The 23,579-nt window shown below is 39.3% G+C and overlaps 1 protein-coding gene across 1 annotated transcript; it reads left to right on the forward strand.

The window, feature by feature from the left end:
* Positions 1–4,497: 4,497 nt before the first annotated feature.
* On the forward strand, positions 4,498–22,325 carry POLR2D (RNA polymerase II subunit D). Its single transcript, XM_037125636.2, has 4 exons — positions 4,498–4,611; positions 10,961–11,141; positions 20,268–20,363; positions 21,815–22,325. The coding sequence occupies exons 1-4, from the start codon at positions 4,539–4,541 to the stop codon at positions 21,891–21,893; spliced, it is 429 nt and encodes a 142-aa protein (XP_036981531.1). The 5' UTR covers positions 4,498–4,538; the 3' UTR covers positions 21,894–22,325.
* Positions 22,326–23,579: the final 1,254 nt, after the last annotated feature.

Genomic DNA, 23,579 nt, shown 5'->3' on the forward strand with positions numbered 1-23,579 from the left:
GCTGATGTTTCAGAGCCAAGTTTCCTGAACCAGGGTTCATGAACCCTTTAAAGTTTAGACTGGAAGGTCCATAGATCTCGTGAGCTTTCCATTGAAACTGACGAGAAACTTGCCCATAAAGTTAACTTTAATAAGGGGGAAGAAATGCTTAAACAAGATACGATTTGGAGACATTAACCTAAGCAAAGACACTGGGACAATGGTATGCTCTGACCTAAAGAAAAGTGTTTATTCTTGGATGGCCCAAAACAGATGAGATGTATTTGGAGAAAATGACAAGTAGTTTTTCAAACATATTCTGTGATTGTCAGCCTTCAGTTTATATTTTTACAAGGTTGTAATTTTTTTGTTTTTTAAGATACACAGTTCTGAGGCCCTTACACTTGGCAGAGCGCATAAGCATATAGCCAACATGTTAGGTGTCTGGGTTAATATTTTTAGAAATAAACTACAAGCAACTGATTAAACATACAGTTTGATAATAACTTTGGGTTGTGTGAGAGGAATTTTTTTTTCAAGAGAAAATAAGGTTCTACAGGTGAATATTGACATGTAACAACAATTTCACGTTACTGTTCCAGGTGGGACTTGGTGGTACACTGTAATGAAACTTGCCATATTAACATCCTTATTGTCTGAAATATGAACTAAATCATCTGGTCAGAGATCAGTGGTGCTAATTCTGGTAGGAGTGGGGGTGGGGAGGTGCATTAGAGCTGTTTCCAGATTAATAACAGTATGTGACCTTGGCTTGAATATCTGGTTTTGAAATACTAATTCATTGAGCTACCAGAGGGACTTGACTCAAAACCAATACTGTACATAGAACCTGTAGTAGTATTTTGAGAAATGAAATGCAAGTCCCATTCAGTCTTTTTCCTTATCTGAAATGAAGCTCTGACAAAGATTCTAGAATCTGTCTTCCTGCTGCTTACTCTCTTTCTGTGTACATTCTGTAGGCTACAGTGAACTGTAAAACAAGTGACCCCTCTGATTTCAAAACTGTTGAAAAGGGGAACCAAACAGTTCTCAAGTTCACCCAGTCACTCAATCCCCTACCACAGTATGGCCATTCTGGTTCCCAACCAAAGAAGTAACCTGGGGTGCTGACATTGGAGCCTTCACGGGCTGTCAACCAGGCCTGAGATAGAATCTTGACTGTTATTTATGAGCCAGACAAGTAGCTGAATTTCCTTTTTTTGTCACAGGAGTATGAGTTTCTAAGGCAGTTTGTTAATGATGCTTTGCCCAGGCCCCAGCACAGGCTGTGAATGGCTGTTGACTATCCATACTTGTCCAGTGCTAGGTGTAGATGGGAGCTGTGGGGCCAGTGTGAACTTGGCAGAGCTATGGGAATAGAAAAAAAGTGGCATAATTGGTGTGCTCAGCCCCTCAAATTAGGATGGTCATTTTGAGAGATGGATACTGAAGTAGGCCCAGATTCACCTGAAGAAGAGTTCTCATACCCTGACTCACTCGCTTGGTTGGACATCATCCCTCAAAGCAAAAGGTCACTGGTTGATTCCTGATTCCCAGTTAGCCTGAGTTGTGGGTTCTGTCCCTGGTTGGGGCACATGCAAGAGGCAGCTGATCAATGTTTCTCTCATGTTAATGTTTCCCTCTCTCCTATTTCTTCCTCCCCTTCTCTTTCTTAAAGAAAAAAAAAAGCTCTCCAAGCCAAATGGACATTGCCACAGGTAGACAGGACTTAGAATCAAGTCTGGGACTCAAAGGACAACCTTCTGGAGGTTTTGGTACCTGGAAGTCAAGGACAGTTTGCAGAATCACACAACCACCAATCCCTCCCCCAAATACCCCATACCTCTGCATTGCTAGACACTTCTTTTGTAGCACCAGTATGTTTCTAGCAGCAGGTGCCAAATATTTCTTTTTTTTTAATAATACTTTATTTATTTATTTTTAGAGAGAGGGAAAGGGAAGGAGAAAGAGTGGGAGAGAAACATCAATGTGTGGTTGCCTCTCATGTGTTCCCCACTGGGGACCTGGCCTGCAACTCAGGCATGCCAAAGATTTCTTTATGATAGAAATTGGAGATTCTATCCAGTAACCCTGAGTATGAGGAAAACTGAGAAGCATTATCCTATTTTAGAGTCAAAACACCTGGATCCAGGTGGAAAACACAAGTGAGTCAGTCCACAAGGGATTCTTTGAGAAGTACTCTAAAAGGTTATAAAAGGTGGAAGTTATTTTGATTTAAAAAGTGATATAGCAACATTAATAAAAAGTGTAACATTGTTCCATGTTTGTATAGTTACTGTGACATTTAAGGGTATTGAAATGTGAATTTACCTTGAAGAATGAATATTCTGCTATGTGTCTGATGATTTTGTTCATATCCCTCCTACACCTCTGACTACATCTCTGAGGAGCAGTGCAAGCCCCTGCTCCCAGATCCTCTTGTGACTTACCTACTGCAAAACAAAAGTGATCTCTTGCTCTCTGTATTATTCTACAGCACTTTCTTTGACTTTCTTTCATACCACTTGCCACTTTCTTTTATTCTGGAAAATAAGTCCAGATCTAGCATCAACTACTCTTGGTGACCTCCTATTGAGGAGAGATGGGTGACTGGTGGTATTTTTTAACCCCAGAGCATTGCACATAAGTATTTAACTATTGTTTCCTAAGTGAAAATGCTGTCGACAAACCAAGCTGTGAAATACCAATATTGTTATTTTCCTTCTCTCTTCACCTGTTGTCTTCTCAATCAACTGCTGTATGTGCAGAAGATACCAAGTGTTGGGTACCCAGCTAGCCCTTGGGCCAGCATATGGTAAGGTACAGTAACTAGGAGTTGCTCTGTAAAGGCCTGTTGTATGGATGGAAGAAAGAGGCCTACACTGAATTGCAGGTCCATTTCCCACAGCCAGCTGCTAGATGCCCCAGAACTCCTCATCAGTACATCTGTTTACAGCTCTAATAAACTGTGTAGGAAAGCACTTTGAAACTAATAAACTCTGCCAGTACTATATAACCTACTATTATTTTACCTGTGGACCAAAACAAGGCCAAATACTAAACCTGACAAGCTCAGGGAATGCCCACGTAGCAAGCCTTACAAACTTGGAGACTGAAAGTAACCATGCAATATAGTCTGAAGATAAAAATTCCTAACAAAAAAATGGGTCATGGTGCATAGTCATGTGCTAGGCCTATAGCTTCCTTGACAAAGGTCAATCTTCACCTTTGACATTGTCTATTGTCTTTGTGCATCTAAGATAACACCTTTGAAATGTCAGGCTTTCTTTTCCAGACCCCTCAAGGCATACCCACTGCATCAGAGCAAGAGACCACAGAATCCCTCATTGTTATCTGCCCAAATACCATCTTTATGAACTGTAAATGCCTTATACATTGGTGGACACAGACCACCAATGTAGAAGGCATTTTACTTTTTTTCCAACCCTAATCTATCATCAATGGATTTCATGTAACCCTGCTTACCCATATTTTGTTATCATGCACACCCACGTTTTTGTGCATTATTAATGCCATGGTATGTGATCATTATACCCATGTATAATGTGCATTATTCTTTTTCCCCTCAAAAATTTGGGCAAAAAGGTGCACATTATACACAGCAAAATATGGTATGTCTTCTCCTTTGATTCTAATGTATAAAATAAACTGCAAAACTGCCATTCTCTGGAGCATTTTCTCAAATCGCTGGAGATTTTGCTTCCTTCCCATCAATTGTCAGCTTTAATCAAATAAAGTCTTATAAGGCTTTTTCTTAGGCTGGAAGTTCTTTTTGTCAACATACTCTATACATTTCTTCTGGAAATATAGATCCAAAGCAAAATAACTTTGTAAAAATTTATACAGCAAAGGAATATAATGTACATACTTTCGTCTGGTAATTCATTTTTTAGTTAACAGAGTTTACATGATACCTAAACACTGTTTGCTACTGAGCCAAGTTGTGCACTATGGTTATGCCCTTTATTATAAAACCTTCTTTTCTCTGCAGTTGAAAACAGCATTTTCATTTGCTTTTCTAAGATAGGCCAAACGTTTCAAGAGATGTTAAAGGCTTCTCAATATCACTGTCCACAAGGTCAGGAGTATCAGAATAATCCACTAAGTGAGCATCTAGAGAGCTTGCTTCCAAGAGTGTCGCCATTTTGGTTTAAATAAACTCATACAAAATTTTAAGAATCCACTACAAAGCGATCAAATTTTTTAAAATGTTTAAGGCACTGAAACAAATTCCACTGTATATTTTCGGAGTTACATACCCAGCTTTCCATCAGCCGGGGTAACCTGGCCAGTTAGCGCGTTCCCGCGTCTCATCTAGTCTGTATCCACACTTGACAGGTGATCAACCCCAGGATACGTGGCCCAGGTCCCAGTGGGGAAGAGAAGCAGCACTGTCTTCTTTTTCGTAGGCCACAACCTTCCCGACCCCGCCCACCCCACCTCTGGGCCCCGCCCCGGGTCCCGCCTTTCCCGTGCCCCTGGCTTGCGTCCGTACGCTTCCTCTTCCGGTGCTGTAGGTGTCAGCGCGCAGCGCGGCGATGGCGGCCGGAGGTCCTGACCCGCGTAGTGGCGACGTAGAGGAGGACGCTTCACAGCTCGTCTTTCCCAAAGGTGAGCCCTGGGGCTGCCCGACTACCCTGCGGTTTGGCGTAGTCACTATTGGCCTGGTTCTACCCTGCTCCAGGTCCAGGGCCCGGGAGGTCCAGGTCCTGCGGGGGCTCGAGTACGCGGCACTGTGCCTGTAGAGAGGGTGCCTGGGTCCCTCGGCGCCTTTCCACACTGCCTTTGGGCAGCTCTGGTACCTGTTGTAATAGTTTATTTTCTCTAATACACTACGAAGTGCGGGAGAGACGTGTCGGAGATAAACACAGCCAACACTAGTTAAAGTGGTCAGGACGGATTTTAATGAGCAATACGTTGTTAAGAGAAGAAAGCCTAGCGTGGATTGAACTCAACTTCTTTTTGTGTAGAGGTGACTAGCCGTTTTAAAGGCGGAATGGGGGGTGGGGGGCGGAAAGAGGGTGCTTAGTCGGGACAGGGGAATGAAAATTACGAAAAGTGGGAAGGGTGGTTGGTCCATTTGAAGTCCATTCGGGTTTTTAGGCTGGCGTTTATGGAAGTTAGGTTCTTACCCTCCCACAGCCTGCCCTCTGTTGGCTGTAAGTTATTTTGACAGCTCTTAATTTTCACAGGCAAGCTCTTTGATGGAGCTAGGGTCGTCGTCGGGATGCAGCCTGAATTGTTAGAAATCATATCACTGTTTCACTAAAGCCTTTGTGCGCTGAAGTTGAGGCGTAGTCAGGAAGAGACTCTGGCTAGTTTGGTCAAGGAGAGAATCTTTGTCAGTTGTAGCATGTGAAGCACATTTGCTATCAGGGAACTTCTATGTAGTGTCATGTCCTTTGTAATTTAGAAACCAAAAATAAAGAGAAAGCTTAAATTTTAAAATATGTCATGTAGGTACTGAAGAACAAAGTAAATGGGGGAAACCTTAACAATACTTTATTGTTTTAAAAAATGTTATATAGGCCCTGGCTGGCGTAGCTCAGTGGATTGAGCGCGGGCCTGCGAACCAGAGTATCGCAGTTCGATTCCCAGTCAGGGCACATGCCTGGGTTGCAGGCCAGTTCCCAGCAGGGGACGCATGAGAGGCAACCATACATTGATGTTTCTCTCCCACTCTTTCTCCTTCCCTTCCCCTCTCTCAAAAAATAAATAAAATATTTTTAAAATATTATATAATATTTCACAATAAAAAGTGAAACTCCTTGCCCTTCCTGGTGTGTGGCTCAGTGAACTGAGTGCTAGCTGGAATACCAAAAGGTCACCTCACCTGTTTGATTCCCAGTCAGGACACGTGCCTGAGTTGTGGGCCAGATCCCCAGTAGGGGGTGTGTGAGAGGCAACTGATAGATGTATCTCTCACACACTGATGTTTCTCTCCCTCTCCCTTCTCCTCTCTCTAAAAGTAAATAAATAGAATTATTATTTAAAAAAAAGTGAAACTCCACACCCTTTCTTCCAGAGGAAACTACTATAAACAGGTTAGTACTTGTTTTCCAAATTAATTTTATGCTTATTTATAAATATACACATACACTTTTGTCTTTGCAAAATGGGATTATGCTATAGAAATCATACAGCTCTTAAAATTTTTGACGGTATATTGTATAGAACTGTTTTATTCTTTTAAAAGGTTAGATAGCATTTAATGGTTGTACTGTAATACTATTTATCTATTGATAGATTGCTTACAGTTTTTTATTTCATAGATTCAAGTGCAATTATTTACATAGGATATCTTCACATAAGGCTTTTTTTTTTTTTGCATAATGACAACATGTATTTGTTTCCTTTTAAGAGTGTAATAACCAAGAAGGAGATGATTTTCTTAATTTCATGATAAATTAAACCAATTTTTTGTGTTTGGGTTTTGTCCAGGTACTTTTTTATTTAATTTTATTTCTAACACTCTGAAAATACTTGTTTGATAAAATCTGGTAGCATCTGGTACCCATGAAAATTGTATTGAATGGTTATTGAAGGGATATATTTAGATCTTAGATCCTACCAATTTTTTATCATTAACTTACTAGCTAATACAGGCATATAAAGTGTTACATATTTTAGAATATATGTAGATATACAGAAACAACACTAAGTATTTAAAATATGAGAAAAATTTGTTGCTGTAGGATGGAAAGTAAATAAATGTGTGAAATTAATTGTAGGAATAAAAGAATGGAGATTATTGAAAGCTACTGAGTACTTTTAGTGGCAATTTTCACAAACATATTTGCCCACAAATAAAATATGTCCTTTATGTGGTATAATTAACAGCAACTCGATTGAAGAAATTAGAAAGTAAGCCATTTTTTCTAAAAAGGAATATAATCCAACCATTCCCTCCTTCAACTAAAGAAATACCCTATTTTTGTACTCGAGAGAAAAATGTACGGTATAAGAAGACCATCTGAAATTGCCAGCCTTATCATAAAACACTAATGGTTGCAATGAAGGATTCTCAAGGAAATTGTTAAATGAGGTACTGGCCAAGGAATTACTTTCCTTCTTAGAGGAACAGGGATTTGCGAATTGTGGCTATTGCTCTTAAAATATCTGCAGAGGGGTAATATCGTGTAGATCCCCTGATCTAGTTCCTTTTGTTTTCCAAATAAAATATGTGTAGTGTGTGTTTAAGTGTAAGAACTTTTACCAAAAAATGGTTTGTTGTGGTTGACTATGAGTAGAAGTTTTGGTCCTAACTTTCCATAGTTATAAAAAAGTGTTTGTAACTCCCTCTTTTCTTCCCAGTTATTGATTTCAAATCCTGGAAAGGTTCTGTGGTAGGTCTCAGGCACCCCACTCCCCTCTCTCCTAGGTCCTCCAAGTCACAATCTGACTGCCTTGGCATTTCATTAGTTGAAAAGAGTGAAGGTGGTACTTGGGCATTGCCCTCAGTGAAGAGTAGAGAAAGATGCTTAGTATCCTGGTGTCCTGAGTTCTATCCATTGAATTTCACAGGTAAATTTGTGTAGTGTGTGCAGAAAGGGAAGTATCTCTAACTTTAGGCGCTTTTCCAAAAGCCTTCAAAACATCAACAGCTATAACAAGCTTGGGGGTAATTAGCCATTACTCTTGTTTAGCCTTTTAATTTTCATTGTCTAAGGCTACATTAATGCTGCAGCCTCAGAAGCTGAGACTAACACTGTTTAGCTGCTATTGCCTTTCCCCCCCCCGATGTCACTTGTTACTTTCACTTCAGAGACATTTGGGGTCATACTTCCTGATATTTAATGTGTTCTGTACTCGTTGCTCTGAGGCAATAATTTCTTCACCTGTATACCACCTTGGAGGTTTGGACTGGAATTAACTCTGAGGGTCCTCTTCTTCAAACTATGCTGTCCTCAGGTAGAAAATAGCTTTGGGGTGCCTGTTATATTCAGTAACAGTGAGAACCTTTCAAATAACGATAGTTTCCTTTTGACATCCCCCTCCAAAAACACATGTGCGTATATACACACACTGTTTTGAAAAGAGAGTGAAGTTCCTGTCACCTAGCCCAAGAAGTGGAAGGAATTAATCTGATGGAGGTGTTCATGATTTCCCCAATAGTAAATGTACTCGTGTCATATGTAAATGCCAAATTGCAAATAACTTTGGATTTTTCTCACAATTGCTTCTACTTTATCAGTGTGGTTTTATGAACATGAACTCATATTTATGGATGGTTTCTACTCTGGGGGAACTCACTGATAAGGGTAAAGCAGATAAAAACCAGCTCTTATACTTTGTAATAAGCATTAGGAACATATGCTCCTAATGTGAGAGAGATACGATCTTCCAAAGGAAATAATAGCATTTTAACAGTGTCATCATGAAAATATAGCTAAAGACTGCCAAAGGAATTGGAGAGGAGCCAATTCCTTTCCAATTATGGAAACAAGCCAAAGCTTTCTTTTTCTCTTTTAAACTTATTTTTTAAAGATTGCCCATAGAGACTTCTTCTATTGTTTACTGGTCAAGAGAATTATTTTAAATGAGTATCAAGGATAAGAGGTTTGTGTCATGGTAAGTATTTGAGTTAGATTTAATTGACAGATTATCTTTGACTATGAAATCTAGAGGAAATATGCATTTAGCTGGACGCTCAATTCCTGTGATACAGTAGGTGGTGACCTGGGTGAATAGATCTGTGCAGGTGCAGAAATAGAATTTGGGGTACATTATTAATATGTGCTTCCAAACACTTGGCCCTCCGTAATATACCTTATTTTGTTGTGTATAGTATAGTATATACCCACGTTTTTGTGTGCATTATACACAGGATTATTACACCCATGGTATGTAATTATTATACCCATGTATCATGGGTATCCTTATTTTTCCCTCCAAAATTTGGGCAAAAAGTGCACATTATACACAAGAAAATATGAAAATTCTTAAAATGATAGTTATTCACAAATGATATATCTGATAAAGGGTGGGTAGCTAAAATATATATGGAACACATACAGCTCAATAACAAAAAAGTCTTCCTATCAAAAAATGGGCAGACAGTGGATGCTTTTGCAGTGCATGTACTTACAAAAATGAGATGAAAGACATTTCTCCAAAGAAGACATACAGATGGACAACAAATGTGAAAAAATGCTCAACATCACTAATCATCAGGGAAATACAAATCAAAACCACCGTGAGACACCACCTCTTTGTCAGAATGGCTATCATCAATAAATCAACAAATAACCAGTGTTAACAAGGATGTGGAAGAAAGGGAATCCTCATGCACTGTTGGTGGATTGCAAATTGGTGTGACCACTATGGAAAACAGTATGGAGATTCCTCAAAAAAGTAAAAATAGCCTTGGCTGGTGTGGCTCAGTGGACTGAGTGCTGGCCTGCAAATCAGAGGGTCGCCAGTTTGATCCCCAGTCAGGGCACATGCCTGGTTGCAGGCCAAATCCCCAGTGGGGGACACATGAGAGACAACCACACATTGATGTTTTACTCCCTCACTTTCTCCCTTCCCCTCTCTCTAAAAATAAAATAAATAAGATCTTTAAAAAAAACACTAAAAATAGATCCAGCAATTCTACTTCTGGGTATTTACCCAAAGAAAGCACAAACAGTAATTTGAAAAGATATATGCACCCCTGTGTTCATTGCAGCTTTATTTACATTAGCCAAGTTATGGAAGCAGCCTAGGTGTCCATCAATAGATAAATGGATAAGAAAGAAGTGATACATATATACAATAGGATATTACATAGCCATTAAGAATAATGAAAAATTGCCCTGGCTGGTGTAGCTCAGTGGATTGAGCATGGGCCTGTGAAGCAAAAGGTTGCTGGTTTGATTTCCAGTCAGGGCACATGCATGGGTTGCAGGCCAGGTCCCCAGTAGGGGACACATGAGAGGCAACCACACATTAATGTTTCTCTCCCACTCTTTCTCCTTCCCTTCCCCTCTCTCTAAAAATAAATACATTAATTTTAAAAAAACAATAAAAAAAGAATAATGAAATCTTGCCATTTGCAACATTGATAGAGCTAGAAGGTATTATGCTAAGTAAAATAAGTTAGAGAGACAAATACTATATAGTTTCACTTAATTGTAGAATCTTAAAAAAAAAGCAAAGAAAACAAAAACTAGACTTACAGAAGCCAAAAGGATAGTTGCCACCAAGGAGGTGGATGAAGGGTGAGACAGGGAAGAGGGAATATAGTCAACAATATTGTGATGTTTGCACAGTGACAGATGGTTACTAGCATTAGTCAGGTGATCACACTGTAAGATTTAAAAATGTCAAATCACTATATTATACCCCTAAAACTAATATAACATAATAAAATATTGCATACCAATTATACTAGAATTTTTTTAAGTAAAAAAATTGAGAGTGTAACATTAGTATTATGAGATAGAAAGATTATGAGCTTATGAAAGCTGGGGAGAAACAATTATTGGTTATGCCCCATTTCGAAACCAGTAACTGGCCTAATGAGTCTAATGTGTCTTTTCTTAAAGACTTTATTTATTTTTAGAGAGGGGAAGGGAGCTAGAAAGAGAGAGAGAGACATACCCATGGGTTGCTTTTCATATGCGCCCTGACCAGGACCAAACCCACAACCCAGGCATGTGACCTGAGCAGGGATTGAACCGCCAAGCTTTTGCTTTGTAGGACAGTGCCCAGCCATCTGAGCCACACAGGTCAGGACAATGATGTGTCATTTAATAGTACATCTAAGTTAGGTTCTTTGATATTTAAAACTCTAGCCCAAGTGAGCTTTTAAGTATTTCATGAACTACACTCTGCCTCGTGGTATAAAGTTGTTGGATATGAAGTGTCTGGATTTCTTAAGGGACAGAGATTTGCTGTTAGTCTCCAATGCAAAAACTAACATTTAGAAACTGACTTCTGAAAGAATATTTTCAGCTGACATTTGTGCTTCTCACAGAGTTTGAAACAGCTGAGACACTTCTAAATTCTGAAGTTCATATGCTTCTGGAGCATCGAAAGCAACAGAATGAGAGTGCAGAGGATGAACAGGAACTTTCTGAGGTCTTCATGAAAACACTAAACTATACAGCTCGTTTCAGTCGTTTCAAAAACAGAGAGACCATTGCCAGTGTCCGTAGGTGAGTACTAAAAGAAGGGTTTTTTGGGGGAGGGTTTTGTTTTGATTTTGTAGAGATACGGGGGGAGGAAGAAAGAGAGGAAAGGAAACATCAATCAGTTGCCTCTTACCTGCACCCCAACCACATACTGAACCTGCAACTCAAACGTGTGTCCTGACTGGGAATCATCCGGGGACCTTTCTCTTTGTGGTACGATATCTAACCAACTGAACCATGCCAGTCAGGGCAAGGAAGTTTTTTTTACTAATGCAAACTTGCACATCTGCAGGTAGAATGCTATTTCGTCACCCACCTCCTCCCCACCCTGTATAATCTGTAGGATTAATGTATGTAAAATAATTTGTCAAAAATTTCAAAATTGGCCCTGGCTGGTGTAGCTCAGTGGATTGAGCACGGGCCTGTGAACCAAAAGATAGCAGTTCAATTCCCCATCAGGGCACATGTCTGGGTTGCAGGCCAGTTCCCAGCAGGGGATGCATGAGAAGCAACCATACATTGATATTTCTCTCCTTCTCTCCTTCCCTTCCCTTCTAAAGATAAATAAATAAAATAAATTTTTCTTTTTTAATTTCGGAATTGCTTATAAGGCCAAATTCCTCTGTGGCCATCTTTCCTACCCCAAATCCCAGTCATCTCCCTGCAAAGTAATGACTGTTAGCAGTTTGTTGCTGGCCCTTCAGATCTTTTTTTCATGCATTCATATGTGTATATATATGCCTATAACCCTGGCTGGTGTGGCTCAGTGGATTGAGCACAGGCCTGTGAACCAAACAGTCGAACCAAACAAGTTCGATTCCCAGTCAGGGCACATGCCTGGGTTGCAGGCCAGTTCCCAGCAGGGGACGCACAAGAGGCAACCATACATTGATGTTTCTCTCCCTCTCTCCTTTCCTTACCCTCTAAAGATAAATAAATAAAATCTTTAAAATATAAATATGTATATGCACCTATAAAAATAAAAAACATAGCATTGTTGTGTGGGGGTCTTTTTAAATGAAGTGGGCTTATTTATTTATTATTCATCTGAAATGTCTTCGAGATTTTGTAAGTTAATAAATATAAATGAGAGGCATTTTTTCTGGATCTTCATTTTACCTTTCAGAATCAAAAAGTACCTAGCTTTTAGCATTTTTTCCCAAGACAGTGCTTCTCAAATTGGGTTGGATGTGCCCTGGGAAACAGTGATGTGCTGGGCATATTGAAGGTCACAGGAAAACTAGCACATCTTCCTGAGATATCAGTTTTACTGGGTGATAGTTGATTTAAAACATTTCTGTATTAAAGCAGATACCAGTATATTGTGGACTAAAACAAAAAAATATAAATGAGTTCTTGAATTAAATCACGAGACTTAAAACCTTGCAGTTGCAGAAAGTCATTTGAGCCTTTGCCTGCAGCTTGCCTAGAGGTACTTATTTGCCCTACTATAGTGAAAATGTTTGAAAAGTACTGCCCTAAGGCAAAACAAATGGACAAAAGATGTATATCATAGATAGTCTTCAGAGAACTATTTATAATAGCCAAAGGTAAAAAATACAATCTAAATATTCAACAGCTATTAAATACACTGTGGTAAATCCATCTGATGGATGACTATGCTGTCATTAAAACCTGTGTTAGAAAATGAAATTGAGAACCTCTAGCAAAGATGGAGATGTACTAGATTTGCTTCGCTGCCTCACCCAACCATAAGAAGGATAACAACCAATCTAAAAACAAAAAATAACCAGAACTGCCAGAAAATTGAACTGTATGGAAGTCCGAGAACCAAGGATTTAAATAGGAAATATTCACCCAGAAGGGTAGGAGGGGTGGAGAGGACTCAGTGCAACACTGCAAGGCAGTGGCAGGGTAGCAGGTGGGGGCAGCAGCCCATGGATGAGACAGTCCCACATTAATGTGCAGCAGATAAAAACCAGGAGGGACCAGGGAGTGAGTGATTCTAGCCCCAGGCCAGACCATGCAGCCCAGGGTCCAGCAATGGTAGAATAAAGCCTCATAACCTGTAAACCTGTGGGAGTTGGCGAGGCTGAAGCAACTGCCAGTCTCTCTGGAGAGTCTATTTTAAAGAGCCCACAGGGCCCTAGAACATCTGCAAACCCACTCACTCTGGGAATTAGCAGCAGGGCAGTGACTAGAAGGGCGCCAGACACTTGTGGGAAGTAGGGGAAGAGACTGGGAATGGGGCGAGAACTAGCAAGTAGCATTGTTCCCTTTCACCCCTCCCCCACATACAGCACCACAAAGCAGCAAAGTGGGCTGCTCCACCCTGGCAAATACCTAAGGCCTCTGCCCCTTAAAACGTAACAGGTGCACCAGTTATGGTAGTTGAAGCAGCTCTGCCTAGTACACAGAAACACAAGGAAGCTGCCAAAATGAAGAGGAGATAAAGCCAAAATGAAGAAATGGATCAAAACAGGAAAAAAAAACTGAGCAAATCAGAGATAGCAGCCTATCAGATGCAGAGTTCAAGGCACACTAGTGATCAGGGTGCTCAAAGAAAGAACTGAGTGCAGCCACAAAACAGAATAAGTGAAGGCTATACAAAGTGAAATAAAGGAAAACATACAGGGAACCAGCAGTCAAGGGAATGAAGCCAGGATTCATATCAACAATTTGGAGCAAAAAGAAGAAACAAACATCCAACTGGAACAGCAGGTAGCAACAAGAATTTTAAAAACTGAGGAGAGACTTAGGAACTTCTGGGACAACTTTAAATGCTCCAACATCTGAGTCACAAGGGTGCCAGAAAGAGTAGAGGAAGAACAAGAAATTGAAAACTTATTTGAAATAATAATGAAAGAAAACTTTCCTGATTTGGCAAACGAAATACATGTACAAGTCCAGGAAGCTCAGTCCCAAAGAAGCTGAACCCAAAGAGGGCCCCACCTTTATCTCTAAATCTGTAAAGATAAAGGGAGACTCTTAAAGCAGTAAGAGAAAAAGAGAGAGTTACCTACAAAGGAGTGTCCATTAGACTATCAGCTGATTACTCAAACCTTGAAGGCAAGAAGGAACTGGCAAGAAGTATCAAAAGTGATGAAAAGCAAGGACCTACATCTAAGATTATTCTGTCCAGCAAAGCTATCATTTAGAATGGAAGGTCAGATAAAGTGCTTCCCAGACAAGGTAAAGCTAAAGGAGTCATCATCACCAGGCCCTTATTGTAGGAAGCATTGAAGGGACTTAATCTAAGAAAAAGAAAATCAAAACTGTGAACAGTAAAATGACAGCAAACTCAAAACTGTCAACAGTGGAATCTAAAAACAACAAAAACAAAGCAGGCAAGCAACTAGAACAAGAGCAGAGTCATAGAGATGAAGATCACATGGAGCTTCGTTAGCCAGTAGTGGGAGGGGAGAAAATGGCAGAAAAGTTATAGGGAATAAGAAACACAGTTGGTGGGCCCTGGCTGGTGTGGCTCAGTGGTTTGAGTGCCAGCCTGTGAACCAAAGGGCCACTGGTTCCACTCCCAGTCAAGTCATATGCCTGGGTTGTAGGCCAGGTTCTCAGTATGGGGCACGTGATAGGCAACCACACTTTGATGTTTCTATCCCTCTCTTTTTCCCTCCCTTCCTCTCTCTAAAAATTAAAAATAAAAAAAGCATGGTTGGTGGGTGCAGAATACACAGAGGGCATTGGGAATAGTATGGGAGGTGGAAAAACTAAAGAAATGATATGTATGACCCATGGACATGAACTAAGGGGAGGGGAATTGCTGGAGGGAATAGGGTTCTGGGAAGAGAGGGCCAAAAATTGGGAAAAATGGGACAACTGTAATAGCATAATCAATAAAATATGCTTAATAAAAATAAAGAAAATGAAACTGAAAGATGTTCATGGGTGTGTGGAGGTGGAAGAGAGTATAAGGGAGATAAATGGTAATGGGAAAAATATTAAAAGAAAAAAGAAAGGTGCTCTTGGGGGTAAAAGGCAGAAAACTGTACTTGAACAACAATTAAAATTTTAAAAATGATTTAAAAAAGCAAAATGCTCACATATATTAACTGTTCAGAAAATGAAGGTGATAGAACTGTATATGAAGTATATAATCTGTTCTGACAAATGTATATGTATTCAGGAAGAAAAGATTGGAAGGAACTGTGCAGGAAGCTTCCATACAAAACTACAAACTGTTGAGCCTAAGAGATTACTTGAATGAATGAAGATAGACTTACATAGTCATCAATGAAAGGTCTTTATACTGTAAAAATGTCATTTTGCCCCAAATTAATGTATACATTTGCCATTCTAAATCCTTGAGAGAAATGGGAGGGGCGCTGAATAAAATGGTTTTAAGTTTGTAAGAATTATCAAAAATTTTATAAAAGAAAAATGAAGGGGAATTTGCCCTAAAAGATGTTAAAAGACATTAAAAAGTGTAAGTAATTAAAATAAAATAGTGATACTTTGGCATGAGAATACACAGATCATTGAAACAGAATAGAAAATTCAGAAACAGACTTCCGGCCAAGATGGCAGTGTAGATGGACACACTGTGCCTCCTTGCACAACCAAAATAAGGACAACAACAATTTAGAAACAAAAAAGAACCAGTACTGACAGAAAATTGAACTGTATAGAAGTCCGACAACCAAGGAGTTAAAGTAGACACATTCATCTTGACTGGTAGGAAGGGTGGTGTTGCGCAGCTGGGTGGAGAGGGGTCATGGCAAAGTGGTGGCTGGCAGACCCCCGGCATGCAAAGCAGCAGCTGGTGGACCCAGTGCGGCAGAAGACTGTGGAGGGGCACAGCACACAAGGGGGCTGGCAGGCTGGCAGACCAAGTGGTGCCACATTTGTGCGCAGATAAACCCGGTGAAACTGGGGAGCGAGACAGACCTCGCAACCCAGAGTCCCAGATCAGGGAAATAAAGCCGCAAAACACCAATTAAAAACACCTGTGGGGGTTGAGGTGCCAGGAGAAACTCCCAACCTCACAGCAGAGTTTGCTGGGGAGACCCACATGGGAATCAGCACCAGAAGGGTCCAGTTTGCTTGGGAGAAGTGAGTGAAATCCAGCAAAGAGCAAAGCAAGTGCCATTGTTCCCTCTCAGACCCCTGCCACACCTACAGCCTCACAACCCAGCAACTGGGTTGCACCACCTGGGTGAACAGCTAAGGCTCTGCCCCTTACTATATAACAGGCCTGTCAAGACAAAAAAGAAAAAAGAGAAAATGGCCCAAATGAAAGAACTGATCAAAGCACCAGGAAAAACACAACTAAGCAACAAAGAGATAGCCAACCTATCAGATGCACAGTTCAAAACATTGGTAATCAGAGTGGTCACAGAATTGGTTGAATTTGTCCCAAATTAGATGAAAAAATAAAGGCAATGCTAAGTGGAATAAAGGAAAATCAACAGGGAACCAATAGTGATGGGAAGGAAACTGGGACTCAGATCAATGGAGTGGACCAGAAGGAAGAAAGAAACATCCAATCAGAAAAGAATGAAGAAACAAGAATTCAAAAAAGTGAGGAGAGGCTTAGGAACCTCCAGGACATCTTTAAACATTCCAACATCCAAATTATAGGGGTACCAGAAGGGGAAGAGGAAGAGCAACAAGTGGAAAAGTTAGAACTTCCTTAATCTGGCAAAGGAAATAGACTTCCAGAAAGTCCAGGAAGCTCGGAGAGTCTCAGAGTAGGTGGACCCAAGGAGGAACACACCAAGGCACATCATAATTACATTGGCCAAGATTAAAATGGAGAGAATTCTAGAAGTAGCAAGAGATAAGGAGACAGTCACCTACAAAGGAGTTCCCATCAGACTGTCAGGTGATATTTCAAAAGAGACCTTACAGACAAGAAGGGGCTGGAAAGAAGTATTCCAAGTCATGAAAGGCAAGGACCTACATCCAAGATTGCTCTATCCAGCAAAGCTTTCATTTAGAATGGAAGGGCAGGTAAAGCGTTTCTCAGACAAGGTCAAGTTAGAGGAGTTCATCATCACCAAGCCCTTATTATATGAAATGCTAAAGGGACTTACCTAAGAGAAAGAAGATAAAAAATATGAACAGTAAAAGGACAGCCAACTCACAGTTATTAACAACCACACCTAAAACAAAAGCAAAGTAAGCAAACAACTAGAACAGTAACAGAACCACAGAAATGAAGATCACATGGCGGGTTAGCAACAGGGAAGTGGGAGGAAGAGAGGGGGGAAAAGGTACAGAGAATAAGTAGCATAGATGGTAGGTAGAAAATAGACAAGGGGAGGGCAAGAATAGTATGGGAAATGTAGAAGCTAAAGAATTTATGACACAGACATGAACTGAAGGGGGGGAATATGGGTGGGAGAGGGTGTGCACGGTGGAGGGGAGTGAAGGGGGGAAATGGGACAACTGTAATAGCATAATCAATAAAATATGTTTAAAAAAAGAAAATTCAGAAACTGATTAAAGTACAAATGTATTTTTATGAGTCTAATATATGGTAAAGATGGCACTCTAAATTAGTGGAGAAATATTTTACAACAAACTGAATTCTGTATATCACCAAAAATAAATTCCTAAGAAATTAAGGATTTAAATGTAAATTATGATGCATAAAAGTGCTGTGTGATAATAGGAGTGAATATATATATTGTCTATGATTAGCAAGACTTTTTTTCCTTAAAATGTTTATTTATATGAAAAGAGGAAGAGTGGGAGAAAGAGAAGGAAAAAATATTGATGCGAGGTAGAAACATTAATCAATTGCCTCTCAACCATGTCCCAGTTGGGGACTGAACCCCAACTCAGGCATGTGCCCTGACCAGGAATCTAATTGGCTACCTTCTTCCTCTTTGTAGGATCATGCTCCAGCCAATTGAGCCACACTAGTCAGCGCTGGTTAGGAAGACTTTAAATGTGGGCAAACAATTGACTCTAGTTGAATGTAAGCTTTTGTAAAGGCAGGGACTTGGTTATATTCATCATTGTGTCAGTCTCATTGTAGGCATTAAATAATTGGTTGAATGAGTAAACGAATTTGCATAAATATCTTAAAATTTTCCTTTTACAAATAAAATGTATAAAATATAAGTATGAACAAACTGGGAAAGGATTGATATCCTTAGATGATACCCACTTTGTAAAAGCTGACTTAGTCTCTAATGGCTTGATTTATATCAGAATTTCAAACTTCTCATTCACATGAAATAATGGTGATCTTCAAGGAAATCAAAGAAATTGTAAAACAGCTAAGTAGATTTTATTTTATTTATTTTATTTTATTATTATTTTTTTAAATATTCTATTTATTTATCTTTAGAGGGGAGGGAGAGAAACATCAATGTATGGTTGCCTTTCATGCATCCCCTGCTGGGAACTGGCCTGCAGGAAACCAGCATGCAACCCAGGCATGTGCTCTGACTGGGAATCGAACTGCGATCCTCTGGTTCGCAGACCTGTGCTTAATCTACTGAGCTACACCAGCCAGGGCCTAAGTAGATTTTAAAAGATTAAAAAGAATGGGAAACCTAGTGTAACAAGAAGGGGAAATGGGCACTGTCACTTATTGTTGATAAAAGTGTATACTGGTGAAGCCCTTTTAGGACACTGTCTTCTCAGAAGCATTCCAGACAATCATGTCCTTTGAATAATTCTACTTCCAGGAATTTCTTTTTAAAACACACAGTACTCAAGTGCACTACGAAGTATGCATTTATAATGATGTTCAAAAAGCATTGCAAAAACTGACATGTTCAACAACAGGAAATTTGATGTATAAATTAAGGCACGAGTGGAATGTGTTGTTTGACGTAGTTATTTGTGTACTAACATGGAAAACAGTTACTCTGTTGTTCAATGAAAATAGCTAGTTTTATAGGAACATTTTGTTATGATCCTGTTCATTTAAAAAATATGTAAATATAGGAATGGTAGGGGACCTCCATGAAAATGTTAATACAGGTTATTTCTGTAGCAAAAGGTTCTTTTCACCTTATTGATACTTTTTGGTATTTGTAAATGAGTGTGTGCTCAATTTACAACATTCTGAACCTCTTCCCATGAAACAGATTATTGTATTTTATTTACAAAATTAATATAGCATTAAGTAACAAAAAGTTACAAAACAGAATGTTTGAGTTTATATTCTAAACCATGTAAAAATGTTTAGAGTGATATACTAAGATGGTATGTTGATTTTGTTTAGGTGGTAACATAGGTAGCTTCTTTTCTGCCTTTATTTTCTATATTTTGTACATTAACATATATGCTTGTAATAGAGTGATACAGTAAATGTTTTATTTCTGAATAGATAAGATTTTCTCTGAAACTACATTTACCGTTGATGAACACTATTTTAGAGGTAGAGGGGTATAAATCCAAGATACAATTTGCATTGACATTGTTCTTTTATTTTAATAAATGTGTTGTTTTCTTTTTTTAAGATTTTGTTTATTTATTTTAGAGGGAGGGGAAGCGGGGAGAAAGTGGGGGAGAGAAACAGCGATGTGTGGTTGTCTCTCACATGCCCCCTACTGGGGACGTAGCCTGCAACCCTGGAATGTGCCCTGACTGGGATTTGAACCAGCAACCACACCAGAAATTGGTTCGTAGGCCGGGACTCAGTTCACTGAGCCACACCAGCCTGGGTGACATTGTTCTTTTATACAGTTTGGCATTTAAAATAAGGTGTGGTTTACACATACAAAGTAGAGTATGCCTTCACTTATTTATTTATTTTTTAAATAAATATTAAGAAATCTCCTCCAAGTTAAATATCTAATAGATTGGGGCATCTAACATATGCATTTGACATAAAATTAATAACAAAGGAAGCAAGGAAGAGTGTTAGGAAGAACAGAGAGCAACAAAATAAATTCCTGGGAGAAATACTGTGTAGTCCTTGAGGCATTTTGTGGTTTCTCAGAAGTTATAGTAGCAGATATTCTCTGCTTAAATGTGCTCTCTTCACTTTAATTGTCTGCCTGATTTTGCTGTAACTTCCTGTCTCCAGGAATAGGAATGGGGAGTGATTTGAAAGTGGGATTTCACAGCCACCCAAAGCATAATAGAAAGATTCCAAGTGCTTTACTTTTTCTCTTGCTATATTTGATTCCACTTTTCCTATTCATGAATCTTTGATTTTGTTTTGTCTTGTTTGTTTTTTTTTTTAATTGTCTTCCTGGTGATCAGCTTGTTGCTTCAGAAGAAACTTCATAAGTTTGAGTTGGCCTGTTTGGCCAACCTTTGTCCAGAGACTGCTGAGGAATCCAAGGCTCTGATCCCAAGGTTAGTATGAGTTATGTTAAGTTCTGTGTATTGGATATATTCCTACAAGTGGAATTATTTTGTCTAAAAAGTGTGTGCATTTAAAATCTGGATAGATAAAATATTGAATGAGAGGGCCTTTTTAAACAATGTGAGAATGATGATTTTATAGCATACCAACTGTTACCAAAATGTGGAACAGCTGAAACTCTCATACACTGATGGTGGGGGTGCAAATTACTACAGTCAGTTTGGAGACCAGTTTGGCTAATTGGCATCTAATAAAGTTAAAGATGAATATACCCAATGACCCCCAAATTTCCTCCTGGATACATGCTCTAAGAGCCACTCTTTTCCTAAAAATTGTATTTATTTACTTTCAAAGAGATGGGAAGAGACGGGGAGAAGCATCAGTTGGCTGCCTCTTTTGTATGCCCCCACTGGGTACCTGGCCTGCAACTCAGGCATGTTCCCTGACTGGGAATTGAACTGGCTACCTCTCAGTTCGCAGGCTGGCACTCAATCCACTGTACCACACCAGCCAGGGTTCATACACTTTTTTTTTTAAGGATTTTATTTATTTATTTTTAGATAAATAAATAAGTAAAGATAGGGGAAGATAGGGAGAAAAGGAAGGGAACATCAGTGTGAGAGAAACATTGATCAGTTGCTTCCCAGGGACCACGTCTGCAACCTAGGCATATGTCCTTACTGGGAATTGAACAAGTGACCTTTCAGTTCACAGGCCAGTACTCAGTCCATGGAGCCACACCAGCTAGGGCTCACTCATGTACTTTAAAAGGGGATGTATATTCCAGTGTCCGCTACTGCATGGTTAGTGATAGCAAAAACATGGCAACAATCTGTCAGTCAACAAGAGACTGGACAAATAAATCATTATATAATCATACAGTATTTATTTTATAGCAGTGAAAAAATCAGCGAACTAGAACAGCATGGAATAATGTCAACAAAGGCTCGAGTGAATTTTCAGCAAAAAAAAATTGCAGAAAGATACAGTATGATGCCATTTCTTATGAAGTTTAAAAAACAGCCCTGCATATTGCTTATAGATATATTTTACACATATATAGTAAGTATAAAAATATGTGTAGGAATGATAAGTACCAAATTTAGGATAATGGTTACTTCTAGGGAAGAGAGGTAAAGGTGTTGGGATGGGGAGTATGCACAGTCATTGGTTTGTTCCTGTTATGCTCATTAAATCTAGATCAAGTAGGGATTACTGTTCAGATTAACTTATTTTCTATACCTTTATATGTTTGAAATACTTCATGATGTTTTTAAAAGGAAAGGCAAGAAATAAATATAGTTGAAAGGTAAAAGTGTCAGTGTTTGGGGGTAAATGGAGAGGTGGGCAAGTGGTGCTCAAATATTGGCATGCATTAAAGATAAGTGTGGGGAACATTGTCAGTTGCTGAGACTTGCTTCTTTTGGTTTTCTTCTTGTAGCCTGGAGGGGCGGTTTGAAGATGAGGAACTGCAGCAGATTCTTGATGATATCCAGACCAAGCGCAGCTTTCAATATTAATCTCCAAACATTACTACTTAGGGAACCATATCCCCAGCATGACACTACTGTCCCCCAGGACCAACTTGCACAGAAATTCTATCACAGAAGACACTTGGGTATTTGGATACAACCATCAGCTTTGTCTTAATCTGGGTTGCTATTTCAGACTTGACTGTTAAATCATAATGACCACGTTATCTTGGAGAGGACTTGCAGTGGCTGCTTGTGGCTTCCTGAGCTTTCCTGTGGAAAGGCTGGGGTGGGATAATGAGCATATAGAGCTATGGTTTTTTGCCCCTGTGTTATTTTTTATTCCTAATATTATTATGCTTTGATTTCAATGTGTTTCTAGTTTATGAAACTGTACTAGAACCTATAAAACTGGTATGGGGAATACTCTTACCTAAATGCAAAAGAAAGAATTAAACCAGACCTGTACATTGTCTGAGATTCTTGAAGATTGATGGTAGTAGTGTTAATGACCACACCAGAGCCTTGGCATTATTGTGCTTAACACAGGAGACTGGAAGAAGCTCACTATGGAAAACAGTCACAACTGAGGATAACTGTGCTAAGTATTGTAGGGCCAAAGCCTTGAGGTAGACAAGTACTTTTCCTTTTTTCTTACTGTTGCAGAATGTAGTTTTGGAGTAGGTGATCCTAAAGTACTTACTTTATCATTCCCAAATTTAAATTTTTTTCCTTCATCCGCCAGACGTGAAGGTCTGAACACTTTGAAGTGCCCTTTTAGGTAGCATCCCATCCAAACCTCTAGCTTGCTGCTTGGCAACAAGTGTTATCAGATGGGGGTAATTTGGAAGGAGGGAGCCTACCCATTCCTCAGTCAGTACAGTGAAGTTACTCAATCTGATACAAGTTGGAGAAAACATTTTAATGGCTGAACATTCTAACTTTTATTTTTATGAAGGGAAATATGCCTTTCTCCCCCCCCCCCCAACACACACACACACTTTGGAATTCTTTTTTCTTCTTCTTCTTCTTCTTTTTTTTTTTTTTTAGCACTTGTTCCAAATGAATTTATCCAAGGAAAGGGTTGAGGAAAAACATTGACTGTAAAGGTCAAAATGGTTTTGTGTTAGTTGCTAAAGCAAAAATAAAATACTCCTATTTTTATAAATTCTTTCAATTTCTCAAATGACATGGTTTTGTCACCAGTATTCTTATTAAATATTTAAAGGAAATGACAGTTATTCCTCAATTTAAGAAAAATTGAAGTAAATAATGTTTTCATCCTTGGACAACTTCTTTGAGACCCATCAGTGTTCTCAGTATTATCCACATACTATTAAATACTATTAATTTTCTCCTCTATAATTTTGAGAAGACTGAGAAAATATTAAAAGCCTATTGGTAGCTGACGTACATTATGTTCCAATAAATGTCAAGTATTATGCTCTGTGGATGAATATGTATACATAAGGTGATAAATCAGCTTGCTTCACAAGAATTCAAAGAAATGAGGAGAGTCTTAGGAACCTCCAGGACATCTTTAAACGCTCCAACATCCGAATTATAGGGGTACCAGAAGGGGGAAAGGCACAGCCACCAGTGGAAAACTTATTTGAACAAATAATATAGGAGAATTTCCCCAATCTGGCAAAGGAAATAGACTTCCAGGAAATCCAGGAAGCTCAGAGAGTCCCAAAGAAGTTGGACCCAAGAAGGAACACACCAAGGCACATC

Source organism: Artibeus jamaicensis, unplaced genomic scaffold (assembly GCF_021234435.1).
Source record: "Artibeus jamaicensis isolate MK-2021 breed Jamaican fruit bat unplaced genomic scaffold, CSHL_Jam_final contig_469, whole genome shotgun sequence".
NCBI lineage: Eukaryota > Metazoa > Chordata > Mammalia > Chiroptera > Phyllostomidae > Artibeus > Artibeus jamaicensis.